We start from the raw sequence: 15,028 nt of genomic DNA, 5'->3' as shown, positions 1-15,028 counted from the left end.
TAAAAAAAAAAAAAAAAAAAAAAAAAACACATCTACGGAACTGCTTTGCCCTCAGGATAAGTGACTGAAATGTGACGGAACACGTGGATTAGCATGCTCATTAAACAGAACAGCTGCCTCACCCATCTGACAATGAGAGAATTCAAGGACATAATATGAAAGCCCTTTGTAAACTACAAACCACGAGACATAGTAAGTTATTATGACCCCACAAAGACTGTCTATCTCAAATAATCAACGTAATACAAAGTTATGGTAACAGAAATCAGGTCCTTAACAACCACACAGGGGAACTAAAGAGCCCTTCCCAATCTTTCCCACCGGGTACAGAGCAGGGCCCCAACGATGAGACAAGGTGGGTGCCAATAACTCTGAATTTGAGGAAGCACTCACTCTCACGGTCATGCAAGTTCATAGGCCATGCCTGAGAGGGACTTGTTCTTTATATTTTGTATGCTGGGTACCCAGTTTGCCTCGCCCTACCACCTGCTTGCGTATTATGCTTATATAGTAGTATTCAGATACTACAGTGCTCACTACATTATGCTTTTAATTTCCACATACACTCCAATTGAAAAATGCATCCTAGAAATGAAAGCTAAAAACCCATATGATAAGAACTATGACCCAACTTTGCAAGAGCAAACTGTAAATTATATATTTTCAATAAGGATAATTCTTTCATATATTGGATACTGATCTCTTCAATCATTCTTCTCATGAAATACATTTTTAAGAGAAATTAGTGGTAAGAGCCTTTTCAAAGAAATACAAATTGTTGGTGCCAATGTTACCTAAAAACCACATATTGACATGTTTTTTAAACTAATGTCATATCCTTGGAACTATGTTGTCACTAAGATCAGAGAATCTGCTGTTTTACCTTGTTCCTCCTTAAAAATATTGCTAATGTTCCCTAAGTCAATTAATGGGTTGAAAAAAGTATATTCTATTCGTTAACAAAAGTTTAGCCATTTGATGTATTTACCTTCCACAACTGTGCTGTGAACTGTAAACAATTTAAAAAGTCAAATGAGTTTGTGAGTTAATAAGAGTCTTAAAATAACTAAATATTCTTAAACTATGACATAATTAATTCTTCCCTATCAATAAGCCCATTAAACTAATTTCAGACACAATAAACAGTACATTAGAATACTTAACAAGTTCGATTGCAAAACTGACAGCGGATTCTTTAAAGAATGTAACCATATCCTGACCCCCCAATGTTATTAAAATTCCAGTTATTAATCCTGTCTTATTGCCCTTTTGTTTTCATAACATTTTCATCAAGGATTAGGGAGATATTGTCAGGCTGGAAAAGCTTACATTTTCTGCTGTGATTCGGAACAGCTGCCATTCTTGTTTGGATAACCCTTCATTCATATTCTTTTCCTTGCTCCACATTCCCCACAGCAAAATCATGGAACTCTTCCCCAGTTTATGAATGCCCTTAGGTAAATTAATGCCACAATCTATTCCTGATAGCTACTTATTTATTTTTACTGATACAGTGCTTTAGAACACCCCAAACAGGTCTACTACTATGGCATCTTCACAGTCCTCATCATGGTAGAGATTCAAAGTCTTCAGCCCCTAAGTTGCATACTGCCAATATCTAATCCTTACTCTCCCTGTTGTTGCTGTCACTCTTGGAGAGAGATACAAACTGTAGCTGTAAATGCAATAGCATCTGCAGTTTTCAAATGAGATTTTACTCTTTATTGCAGTCTCCCCCTCTATGTTGAACCAAAAACCTTATTCATGGATATGCTATTCTCACACAGGCTGGAGTGTAGCTCTGTTTCTAAAGCCTGTGTTTTCAATAAAAGAGTTTTTTTTAAAAAAAGGAAAAAGAAGACAGAGATGGACTTTTCAAGGATCCCAATAACAGGTGAGACTATCCCAAGAGAACATCTAAGGAATCCACAGGTACACATGCTAGATGTTTGTATGGTTTTAGAAGGAGCAGGGGAAGATGGCTGGAGAGAGGGTGACTTTGCTAAGATCACTAACTTAAACGTTAACACAAATCAACAACAGGCCCCCCAGACTTCTCCTAGATAATACAGAATGCTGACACAACTCTGGGTAAGAGTAGAAAAGAGAACAGGTAAGTGATGAAAGAAACAATGCTGTAACATTTAAATATCATTTTGCTGATGTATTCACAGAACAACCCAGAGGAAGGGCAATAAGAAAATTCTGGTATAGTGCTTCACGTGGCTTATGTTAATTATCACTACAGCCTCACAAGGTCATCCCTAGGAGGGATTTGCCTTTTGGATTATGGATGTGTGTAATTATGAGGCATGCAAATTAATTCACAGATCCACACTCACAGGCCATGAATTGGCTCAATGATATCAAATACTTTCTTCTATTTTGGAAGATTCAGGTGAAAGAAACAGTATTAGGCTGCCCCAAAAGTCACAATGTTAGAAAAAAGCAGGAAGCATCTTAAATGGCAGGGTTACAGCACTCTAACCAAAAAAAAACAAAAAATGAAAACCTTTCCAAAGCCTTCTCCCATCCCAGAGCATAGCAGGTATTAATTTGGCCAAAGTTATCTAATTATTATAAACTTTTAGTCATCTCGGAAATTTGCTTAGACCTGATTTAATAAAAAAAAAATTCTTCAAAATAAAACAGATCTAAAGTAACAGCGGAACTTCACAAGTGAGCAGGTCTTTTTAGTTAGTGATAGTTTTGTTGTAGATTTGTAATAAGTACAGCCCTGGAAATGCTAAAACAATGGGGCAAAAAAAAAAAAAAAAAAAAAAACAATGGGGCAAGTTTATGGGGGTGGGGGGAAACTTTTGTTAAGAGTATTAAATAGTGATAGTTAAGAGTATTAAAACCATGAAAACAGAACATTGATATAAAAAAATTAACTGTGCTTAAGGATAGACCATTTAAACATAAAATGAAGGTGACTGCAATTAACTATTGTTTTCCAAGCCTGGTGTGTGATCTTACCAGTCTGCAGAATCATTGATTGCAGCCTTAGACCATGTGCCAGTGTCAGTTGTCACGAACCCCACGTCATCATGGGAGCTGGAAGACGACTGGTCAGAGAGATGTGGAGGAAGCACTGGCAACCTGTCATCTTCTATAATGACAGTGTCATCTTGGGGCATGTTCACTGTGGGAGACAGCTGGTATTTACCTGCCCAGTGGGAAAAAAAGTAAGAGAAATTCTAGATATCGATCTAAGTGCTACGTGTATTAATGGTAGTACTTTACAACATTAGGAAAAAGTCTAAATTTCCAAACATCTGCTCAACCTGGTGGAATAAAACAGAATGACAGTAACTTATTTTTCACAAGTAAATGGCAAGTGGAGGCCTCGAGTCTGTCCCCGTCTCTAATATGGCAGCTATGTAGCTCTTGCTCAGCACAGTGTTTAAATTCACTGGGTTCAAGTTGCCTAAAGCTACAGATGATCTCCCAAACATCTTCTAATGTGAAAATGCTACACAGATTCTAAGTTGTGAAAGAAAGTCCTTTGAAGTATTTTACCAGGAAATTTATAGGGAAGCCCTGCAGACTTACATCAGTCATTCACCCACTCAATCGCTGGGCACATACCACGTAGTAAGGATGTAAGAAAGATTTAAACCTCTGCTCACACCCTAGAGAAAGAGACAGACATACACGGTGATAATTAACTGGTGCCATGAAGGATGTGCTAGAAGTACTGTGGCCCTCACTAGGACTGGTAACGGCCTGCGTAGCTGGAAGCTGCAGATGCTGGGGACCCTAACAAAAGTAAACATCACAGTGGGCTTTGAATGATGAATATGATCTTCTCTGCTAGGAGAAATGAGGACACTGATTTTACACATTGGCAGCAACATCATTAAATTCATGATGGAGAAAAGCTCTCCGTGCACTCAGGGGACACCCAAGAAGAGCACATGCAGAATCGAGCCCTTGTATGTGGGAAATGGTGAGAGTGATCTTGAAAGATAGTATCTCACTGTCCAAAAGCTTTCAGGCTAAAACAGTGGATTCTATACACTTTTATTTATTCAATCTGGATTTAGTGTTCTTGGTAAGGAAGTACAACTGTCTATACTGATGAGTTTCTTTCAGGATAATTGGCTCAGGTGCATGGATGAGTATGATACATTTATGGTTCTTGGGACAAAATTATGGTTCAATCCCTGAATCCTTAAAGATAAAGCTGGAGTCCAAATAATGTCATTTTCCTCCTGAAAGAAAACACCCATACTTCTTCTGGCTCCCTCCTCAAATCTCACACCATACTTCTGAATAAGAACTCGCTGGACAAGGCTTTGGTCCAAGTGGATACATCAAGAGAGTCTACACTCACAGAAATATACACCAGAGTATGATGAAGGCCCACTGGCCTGGCTCTCTTGACAAAGCAAGAAGTGACAATTTTCCGTCACCTTATAGCAGGATGGGAACAGTCTCATTTTAGGTCCAATATTCAAATCTGGTAAGCCAGCTCTCCTGGCCCCTACCCAAATAAAATGGACTGCTATCCTTCCCCATACTAGCATCATTTTACACTTTACAGAGGGTGCTCTTTCCCTTTGTTATACACCACTTTTTAAAATAGCACCACAGAAACATGTGGGGAGTTTTTTTTAACATTTTAACATCAGTCTTAAGATCTAATTTTTAAAATAAACATTCATAAAAATGTGTAAATGATGACTTTTTGTTTTAAGACTATTTTAGCAATTATGGGATGGCATATATAGACTTGAAGGGTCTGTAAAATCCACATTATGCTAGACATTCAACAAAGGAACAAAATTTAAGTTGATATGTATCTTTTCAAGACAAGCCATAAAAGAATGCTAGACATTTCAAAGGCATTTGTTATTTAGTGCCAACATTATTACAGAAATATTATATGTCCACTGAAACATCAACATAGCATTTTAGCAAGAAAAACACTCTATTTTGATCTGAAATGCATTCATTTTGACAAACTGAATACTAGCAACTTTTATGAATGTTCATGAGTATAAAGCAAATCAAATCTAAACTTAATAGTTTCTCTCTCCTGAATCCAAATCATTCATTTACTGCTACTTTAGTTTTAGGGCTTTTGTGCAAGACAGAAACCTGTCCAAAAAAATATCATTCATAAAGAAGGCTGAATGTTCTCGGCCTATTACCAAAAGAAATATTTCCTCCTTAAGACATACTTTTTGACCAAAAAGTGTACAGAATGACAAAACCAGAGTTACCCCTGACAGGTCACCACTGACAAGGCACATGTCACAGCATTAAATGCCAAGTCCTCACAAAGGCAAAATTTACTGGAAGGAAAAATTATAATATAATTATAGGGTATTTGCTTTTAAACACAAGAACTAAAACTCTTTACATAATATATTCTGAGACACTCTAATAAGCAATATGGAATACTGAATGGTTCTTCATATGACAATCCCTTCTTTATGTGTTGAGTAAAAATATTGTACCTCAAGTGATCCAAAATTTTATATATAAATGGGAAGAAATTCTAATAGTAAGAAAACAATTTAGCTTTTTCCTCTCACCCATGATTCTTAGGGCTAAATTCACATTTTTCATCAGCCTCCCACTTCTTAACATGCTTGCCAAGAATTACAGTTTTTGAATCTAGATGCAGGAATATACTGGGAGTTAATGGACAACTAAATTACCTCACTCCATGATCTACCAAACTCCATCTAGACAATACCTCTTAACGATGTGTGCCAGTACCTGGCACATCGTAAATGTGAAACCTTCCAAGGGTGACCTGAAGAGCCTTTGATCTGTGTTTTGATGAATAAAAATTCTTCCTTCCTCAAGTAGTTAACCCACAAACTACAAACTAAAAATTAAACCAATCTTATAGAGGAGTAAAACAAGGAGATACAAAATGATTGTTTACTAAATATTTATTCATTGGTACATTTACATAGAAGGCAATACCATTCATGACACCAGAAACAGATGAAAAGTTTTCCAGTGATTCGACTCACAATAAAAACAACATTAACGTTCCATTTTTCAATGCTGAATTTCTAACAAGATAAAAATACGCTGAACATAATTATTTTTTAAACTCACCACAAATGTCTGAATACAAAAACTACTGTGGTTAAACTCTAAAATGAATAAATCAGATTTGGGTTTTGCTTTAAACAGAAAATTTCTTCAGATTAAAATTTGGAAAAAAAAATTAAAGTTCCATGTTCCCAAATGTCAATTTGGGATGTATTTTAGGGAACGTGTTGGTTAAGTTAGCCATGCCTGTTACTGTTTTATGATTATTGGTTAAGACTGTCCAGCAATTTATAAATATATTTTTTAAGTCTTTTAACATGAAGAAATCCTAGGTAGGCTCTCTAGAGATTTCTTTTTGATGAATATCCAGGATTAAAATCGATGATTAATGGCACTTCGGCCCAGAAGACATCTGGAGAAATATTGCCTTGGTCACAACTCTGGTTGACCTGATCAAAAGCTAGGGAGACTGACCCAGGCTGAAATAATGTGGGACTCATGACTCGGGAAAACACACATCCTAACTGGTTCAGAAATACAGAAACCTTGTGGCTTCAGACTTGTCAATTTCTCTGGTCCCTAATTCCTCTGAACAGAAGATAATTCCCTTGGAGTGGATGATTTCTAAGGTTGTTTTCAAAGATGAGCTTCCTTGATTTTTAGAACACAGTGGTTGCCAGAATGGAAGATTCTGGAGACTATCTAATGCTTCTCACTTAAAGATGTGGATAAATTGAGGTTAATGAAGAATGAGTGTCAATAATACTTATTGTGTGGTCTCAGTATTCCTTAGAGAGAGTTACTTTTAGAAACAGGAAATAACCAAAAATAACATAAAACAAAAAATCACCATGGGATCTTGTGACAATGTTCCTTTATCTGTTAACTGGAGGAGTGCAGCCAATGACCCCTGACATCCTGCCAATTCTAACATCTCTTCCTTTTTTAATTTATTTTTTAGAAGCTTCTCTCCTGAGATTGTTCCCATAGAAATGAGTCAGAAAGCCTCAAAGCTCCTTTTGGTCTAGAGTCTCACATGAGGATTTTTCTAGGTGGGGATTCACCCTGTTTGCATAAAATTAGTGATTTCTTGAAGACTTAGCTGGAATTTCAATACAAAGCTCTATTTGAATCAGAGCCTGTAATAAAGTAAATACCACCACCTCTACTAGTACCTATACAGGAATTATTCTAAACCTACAGAAGACATTCAGTAACCAAATGAGATCTGAGAGACTTTGATATACCTAGATACCGTGCAAATCAATAAATACTAGTGCTATTGATTTACGGTAACAGAAATTCAGGGCTCTAATATCCTATATTTGGTACTCTGTCTTGGTATTTTGTTGTAAGCTAACATCTTTTGCAGGGTTTCTAACTAAGTGGGAATTGATGAGGCAAAGTATTTGTTTCTTAGGGCCACTGATAACAGAAGAGGAACTGATAAAGACTTGAGGAATTCTCAAATTTGTAAAACGCAATACAGATTAGGTTAAGCATATGCATTTCCCAAGATAAACTATACAGGATCCCTAGTTCCCATTAAAATATGTAAAAACTATGTTAAGAAGATATCCAAGTCATCCGACCTTAACTTGGCCTACCGACAAAGGGTAGAGTCTTTCACCCCCGCCCCAAAAGGGCATATGCACAGTACATCACAAAGCACATAGCTGGGAGAGAAGTTGCTACCCAGGGGAAAGCATGTGATGTCTTTAAAGTCCATTACATCTCCAGCAGAGAGAAGGGAACGCAACAGTAATGTAAACTGAGGTGGACTGACAAAGCCACAGCTAACAAAACCAGGGCAACAGACTACGAAGAGAATGAAGGAATCCTCAACCCATATATACAGCACTTGAAAAGGTCACTAGGTGAATTTTGGGGTTTTTTGGTTTTCTAGTTTTAGTTTTTCGCCTTCCTCTGAAGCATCAGGGATTGGAGGCAGGACGCAGGTTACAGGAACTGGTGGACCAATGGTCTGATTCAGTATGGCAAGTCCTATGTTCCTATAATAAAGGGGAAATTACAGCGTATCACTTTGTATGAACACAGATCCAGGGACACATGTACTCTCTTTCTCTCTCAAGGGGTCTGCATTTTCATTTATGAAAAAAGTATTTAACAAAGATAAAGTCTCACACCAATACCACAAAAGTATGGAAAATGCAACAGCAGTGAAGAGAGTGATCATTCAGAAACAAAGATTATTGTGGTGAACTATGTGCAATGTGCATCACCTAACAGGTGTATAGTGGTTTTAGCATCCTTCCCCTCCTTTATTTATGCCAAGCAGGCAAAGAGCAAACTACTGACCAAGTAAAACCAGAGGGCTGGAAGGTCTAAGTTCTATGTGCAACAAAATAAGAAATGGAGAATTTAGCATTTTTTCCAAACCTGAAAGCTAGAAGGACTAAAAGAAAACCAGAAAACTCTCCTAGTCACATTTATGTGTTTTTCCTGTCATGCCCAGCAGAGAGTTTTGAGCAACTGGGTCTCACTCAGTTTTCTATTTACGGCAAAAGTATCCGCACAAATGTCTCCTTAATAGCAGGCTTTCCATAAACATCCACTGATGAATGAGATACACTTTTGTTCCAATGAAACTTCATAATGGAAACTTGAATTGTATTAAATCTTCATTAAATGTTTCAAAATGGAGTTAAATTTAGGGTTTTACTTTCGAGCCTTGAGAAACACAGTGGCAATAAAAGTGTTTTATGTCAGGTGCTATTTTAATCAAAACAGCTTCTGATGTTTTAAATTTGAAAACTCTCACGAGTTAATCCCAAGATGAGCAACTCAGTCAATCCAGGCACTCCTGTGGCAAAGCGGGTCTTTATTAACCGGGTCTGTGAGGAGAAGGCTGAACTGCTGCACAGCTAGTGCTAATAACCTTGCTACCCACTGGGGGTCATGCACACAGTATGGTGTGGGAGCCAAACAAAGGATGCAAAACACTGGCTTCCAAATTTTAAAATGAGGACTTTGAAAAAGTAGAGATGCAACTAAAAGACGGTAACATCCTATTAAGTATAAACCAAATAAATGTGAATATTTCACCTGCACGCAAACATGTGTATATGCATTTGTTCCTCTCCCTCTCAACAGCGCTACTGTGAAAGACACAACTTGGAAATCCTTTTTGTCATAAACCAGTAGATTTTGACTTTCCTAAAACCTAGCTTCACTTCTCTCAAACAAGCTAAAAATATCTTGATCACTGAAAATATTTCCATGTGACCCCTTTCTTTTCGCCCCTCAACCCCCATGTTACAGGATCTAAAATTCACTTAACAAAATCAATGTATTAATTTACTCTCTTCACATTAACACTTTCTGGATGATTATAATGAACCTTCTCTTTTTCCTCTTCAAAACACAGGCCACCTTTACATTAATATTACATTGATAACCTCCCAGTGAACCAGGAAAACATAAAAATAAGATGTGATAAACAGAGTTTACCTGACTCACCCATTATCCTACTGAGGGCAGCATTTCTTGTGGGTGATTCATCAAGCCCCTCAATGCCACTGTAGAGGGAATGGGAGATTCTCCGTTCACGATCATCCAATACGGTCTCAATGGGCAGCTCAGGGCCCGAGGGGCTCCCAGGTGATTTCAGCTAGAGAGAAAAGGGGGCAAGGGGAAGTCAGTGCTGGAGGCCCATTAGCAGCATGGGGGAATTATAACAACTTGCCCAAGGCCTGCATCCAACTGGGTACCAAATGAACTAGAACTTTTCACCCTGTACCAAAATAATTTGTGATGACAGCTCTGTCTAATGACCAAATTTCTGTGCCATTTTACACTGTGCCTCCCATGAAGTTCTGTCAGATTGCAACCACTGGAGGAAAAATATGTATATTAAAAGCTTTTTTTAAAACTTATTTTGCTGCTTATTTTTTCAATTTGACTGCCAGTATCTGTTGAAGTCAATTTAAGTTATGGTTTAATTCAGAATTCTTTATGAGATGCTGCTCTGCACAAAGCATGCTTTACCAGAATGGAAGCTGGAGCTAAGCTGTACTTTTTATGTCTATAGTACGTAAATACACCTAACAATTGACACCCATCTCCACCTGTGCTGGTGGAATTATGACCTTCTCCGTAAGACCTAAAGACCACTTTGTGAGCTCAAGGTGTCCTGAATAGTTCACTGAGCCTAAATTTCTTCTGCCAAGAATTGGGAAAAAAATCATTCTACTCTCTTGTTATAAGATTAAATATAAGATGGTGAGTACCTGAAAAAGCCACTTTAATAATATACAAACAATATAGAAGGACCAAATATTCCAATGAAGCAAAGATGTATATGTCACAAACATAAACAATCTACTGCATATGCAAAGAATACAGGTCAATTTCCATCACTAAGATTTAAAGCAGGATGTGGCATTCTTTAGAACAGCTGTGCCTCGTAAGTCAGATTCTTCACAAAAATATATGAATAAGGAACCTGTGTTCCTAAGGGCTTGGAACAAATCTGCCTCAAGGAGGACCAAAGCACACTTAACAGCAATCCTCCAAACGTGGGCTCTGAGGTTAACATCACCAACTAATATCTTATAGGCTGTGGTGCTGGCTAGAAGCCAGAGACAAAGGTCGCTTGGCTGGGAGGGGCTGGTGGTGGCAGTGGTGGGGGGTGTGTGCACCGCAGCACAACATGGCCAAGTGGAGAGAGGACCACACATCCCAAACAGAGGAAACCACAACGGTGGAGGTTCCTTCATTGGAACAAATTATTATTTCTGTTAGAAGCTATCATCTGTTTAATATAAATGAGATATTTAATGAAGTTCTGAATTGTAGACTTATCTCTCCCAGTTTGATAAGCACTGGGGAGATTTAATGCATTGAAGGGTCAACACAATTACAACTGGAGGCACATCAGCTTGTAGGAGAATAATAAATTCACAGCACTAGTGAATTAGACTCAGGTTTAAATTGTGAAATGAGGACTTGCTTTATTATTTTGTTTTTTTTTTTTAATTGTAGATTACAACTGACAGCTTCACAGAAAAGTAAATTAAATATTCAAGGTCTCTGATGTAGAAAATAAAAGAACATTTTCTGAAAGAATACTATGCCTCAATTCCAAGGGACATTGGGGAGGTGAAAACAAAAACAAACAAAAGCAAGACCCTGTGCCTGTAAGAACAAGTTATGTCCGAACATTTTAAATGAGCACATATACAGTGAAGTGACTTGCGATCCAACCCTCTATACAAGACCTGCTTGCTGTACAATTTACTTTATCACAAGACAAACAATATATCTTCACATTTGTTTAACAGATACATTTAATAGAACTAGATAACTGCAATTTTCTAGATGATAAAATCCTTAAAAAGCTATTCATGAGAAATTCCCAACTAATCTAAGATGCTATTTTAGAATTTCAGAAAATCAAATAAAAATTCCATTTAAAAAAGCACATGCAGGCTTTCTAGAGAAAAAAACAGTAAGGTGCCTGTTCAGAAAGAACTTCACACTTGAACGTTTTCATGGGAAAGATTCTACACCTCCCCTACCTCCCTAACCATGTCTAATTTACATCTCAAAAGACAGATTTAAATGAAGACATCAGCAGCCTACTACATAAATATTTAACAGAAGATTCAATGCCTTTTAATTTCTTTAAAAAAAAAAAACTACACTGGGATGCACAGTTTTGTTTTAAGTCTTTTGATGATTTTTTTGTTGTTGTTGCAAGAAAAAGAGTTTAAGAGAAAGAAACATGCCACAGGGACACGATGGCAGCACAGAGGAGAAGCAGAGCAAGGGGGTTGTGGAGGAGTGGCCCAGGGTGGTCTGCAAGCTGGGCTGTGCCCAGGCCCTGTAAGCCTCCTTACATAAAAACCTTCTCCAAATTAAAGTTAATTAGAAGAAACTAAAATAAGAGAACTACAGTTTTCACTTTGTGGCTTGTTGTTTAAGGTACAAAAATGTTCTCTGATCTGACTTAATTCAGTCCTAGGTTGGGGTAGTTGTGCTGGTAGCTCTATCTCTAGAAAAACAGGAAAGCCTTTCTGCCTATTAGAGAAAAATTATTTCTCAGCTGCAGCATAAGCACTCATATTGGGTAGCAGTGAAGAGGGATACAGTCTTTTTCTAAGTAATACTGCAACAAATGTACATCACAGGTCAAAAAACATCTTATACTCCTTGACCCGGCCTTTTATTCACTTTGTGGTCACTGCCCTCACAAAATAATAAGCTAAGTATATAACAAAGATTGATATGAGTCAGTATTTATCATAACATTATTTACAAAGGTATAAAATTGGGAATGACTCCAAAACTGAAAAGCAATGTAAATGTAGTCCACACTTAGGAAAGATATTCATATGATCATATATTGCTTGTATAATCAGAAAATAACAAATAGTATACCATAACAAAGAAACTGGATTTTGTCCAATAAATACGCTTCCCATTAGATACTTGGATTACTTTTCTTAGGAAAATTTAAAATCTTGGCTTCTTTTAAAAACTAATATATTTTCTGCAGGGTTTAGCAAATTCTCATGTTGTTGTAGGCAAGCATGAGTGGGTCAAATGATGTGTTTCACATAAAGAGAATGTATCCCACCATCTTAATTATGAGCACTGAAAATCTGGCACAGATCTGATCTTACAGCAAACCAAAGACTGGGTTCTAGGTAGTAACTGGCACAATCTTATTTACTTAATATTTCAGTATTTATGGGCTTCCTCTATATTATACCCAGTGTCTGGCACAGAGCCAGTACCAGATGAATAATTTAATTTCCAAAAGAATGACTCAGATTTTCCTCAAAATGGTTTGGAGACCTTATACATATTAGGCCATGCAGAAGCAGGCCTAAAGGTGAGGGCACAGCATAATAATGAAATTAAAAGAAAGTTAGACTAGATTACAATGATATATTATGGAAGGTACTAATATCCAAAGGACAGGTAAACACAAAACAATGAATAAAAAGATAGGCTTGAGTTTTGGAAGAGTGGCCATGGCTTTAGGGTCCTGTTTCAGGTTCTGTTGTCATGCAGGACATTTCATCTCCTTGGCCTCTGCAGTGGGCAGCAAGGATCAAGGACGTAGCAGAAGCTCCCCGAGACATCCTGCCTATAAATGACAGACCCAGAATGTAACTATTTGATGCTAAAGCCCATGCTTTTATTGTATGCTATTTCCTAACACAGTCAGAATATAAATTGCCTGAACCACACAATCACAGTCAATCAGGTCCACTCACATGTGTAAGAGGAATGGGCACCTTGCTTCTAAATTACTTTGCCACGACCTTGGCCTTTCAGCCATTAAGCAAATCACTTGACCTCTCTGCATTTATTTCTTAATACATAAAGTGAAGAGAATCATAAATGATACCTTAGGGCCCTTCCTATTTTAATATAGCTTTCTAATTCTAAGAGGATTAAACCCACGGAGAGAACTCATTTTAAAGTAGTCCTTGATGATGAAATCCTTCAGTCTAAGACAAGGCTCACCTGGTCACACTGTCTACTGGTACTAAGACGTCTTTATATGAAATCACATCTAATAGAGATGCAATGAAATGACCGCAAGCAATGTTAAACTGCAGTCATTTCTACAAATATTCATTTCCTTGGAACGTCTATAATCAGCGTAATTGTCATACCCAGGTTATTTTCAATCCTCAAGGAATGATGTCAAGTATTTATTCCCCGGTCCCTCTATTCTCCTTCAAAGTCCTCAACAAACGCATCCTTTGTGATGACAACCACCATTTCTGCCTGTTGCTTTATGTATTCTGTCCAATAGAAAAGACTTCAGAAGGACTCAAGAAGTTTTTCTCCAAGAAAGCTAATCTATCAATTAGGAACACAAAACAAAGGGAAGCCATTTCTCTCTTTTTCTTTTTTTCTTAAATAACTATCGCTTATGACATCTTTTTCTTTTTTTCTTAAAGAAATAACTATCGCTTATGAGATGATTTTAAATGTGCTTAAGTAAGAACATTAGATCTAAGGGAAGCAAAGGAAATCTAGAATCACTGCCAAAATGTTAATCTGGTTCCCATGCCTGATGGTTTATTTTTTTAAGAACTTCAGTTTCTAGTGGTAACTAAGTTATCTTTTCTTCTAACACCACCAACCCCCTACCCCCAAGATTATTTCCCTTGTCATTCAGTCTGTGCTAAGGTGTCAGCTCTGGGTTGGACACTGAGTGACAGAGGGAGGGACGTGGCAGGTAGACAGCCAGCTCAGAACTTACAGTTCCTCTAAAAGAAAACCAAAAAGGAAACCATGACAGGGTAATTGCTGTTAGATGAAGGTAAGTAGTTGGACGAGGGAATACACTGGTGAGAGAAACGAAAATCCAAAAGCTGTCTTTGGGAGGACAAGGAGCAGAATGTCCCGAAGGCGGGACAGTATCACGTGTCTGAGAAAGTGCAAGTGGTGTGGAGGAGCTCATGCAGACCCTGCAGGGACAGGCCGGAGGGGCCTGGACATCAGCCCTGCATGGCCCTGGGGGCCAAGTGATGGAGGCTGGCACCTGTCCTGGAGAGGCGGCACACCTCCAGGAGGGACTCTGGCTGGGAGTGACACAAGAAGCATGTTTTGTGGGAAAATATGCCTTCTTGCAATGGGACAAAGGGGCAGGACTTGGGGCAACAGCAGGGCTGGAGGAGAGACTCGAGGACAGAGAGAGATTCTGGAGGCAGGGGATACCAAGATAGGGAAGGCATCTGAGAGGTCAAGAGTAACCCTCCATCTCCAGCTTCTTCCACAACCATAGAGGGGCGGGGAGGGTTACGGGGGTCCGGGGGGTGGAGGGCAAGCCCACTGTGGGAGGTTCTCAGGCAGGAACTGGTTTTGAAGAAAAGGCATAAATACAGTTTGGGGCACCTGGTGAATTAGGAGCCTGAGCGACACACTGGCAAGTATCAGGAACTAGAACAGAATTCTGAGCCAGAAACAGGGCTGTGCGAATCGTGGTAACATGAGTGGCACCTGAAGATCTCCCAGGGGC

At 38.2% G+C, this 15,028-nt stretch overlaps 1 protein-coding gene across 23 annotated transcripts in view; it reads right to left on the bottom strand.

The window, feature by feature from the left end:
* PARD3 (par-3 family cell polarity regulator) overlaps positions 1-15,028 on the bottom strand; it is a 651,879-nt gene that overhangs the window by 212,750 nt on the left and 424,101 nt on the right. For 12 of the 23 annotated variants that reach the window (XM_055308634.1, XM_055308637.1, XM_055308632.1 and 9 more), the window contains 2 exons: positions 9,493-9,652; positions 2,980-3,169 (listed from right to left, as the gene is read on the bottom strand). In XM_055308634.1, the coding sequence (XP_055164609.1) occupies positions 2,980-3,169; positions 9,493-9,652 (350 nt within the window). The remainder of the gene's footprint in view (positions 1-2,979; positions 3,170-9,492; positions 9,653-15,028) is intronic. The other 11 variants (XM_055308641.1, XM_055308639.1, XM_055308638.1 and 8 more) reach the window with 1 other exon arrangement.

Source organism: Nyctereutes procyonoides, unplaced genomic scaffold, assembly GCF_905146905.1.
Source record: "Nyctereutes procyonoides isolate TBG_1078 unplaced genomic scaffold, NYPRO_anot_genome, whole genome shotgun sequence".
Classification (NCBI taxonomy): Eukaryota; Metazoa; Chordata; class Mammalia; order Carnivora; family Canidae; genus Nyctereutes; species Nyctereutes procyonoides.
This window is presented reverse-complemented; position numbering and strand designations above follow the sequence as displayed.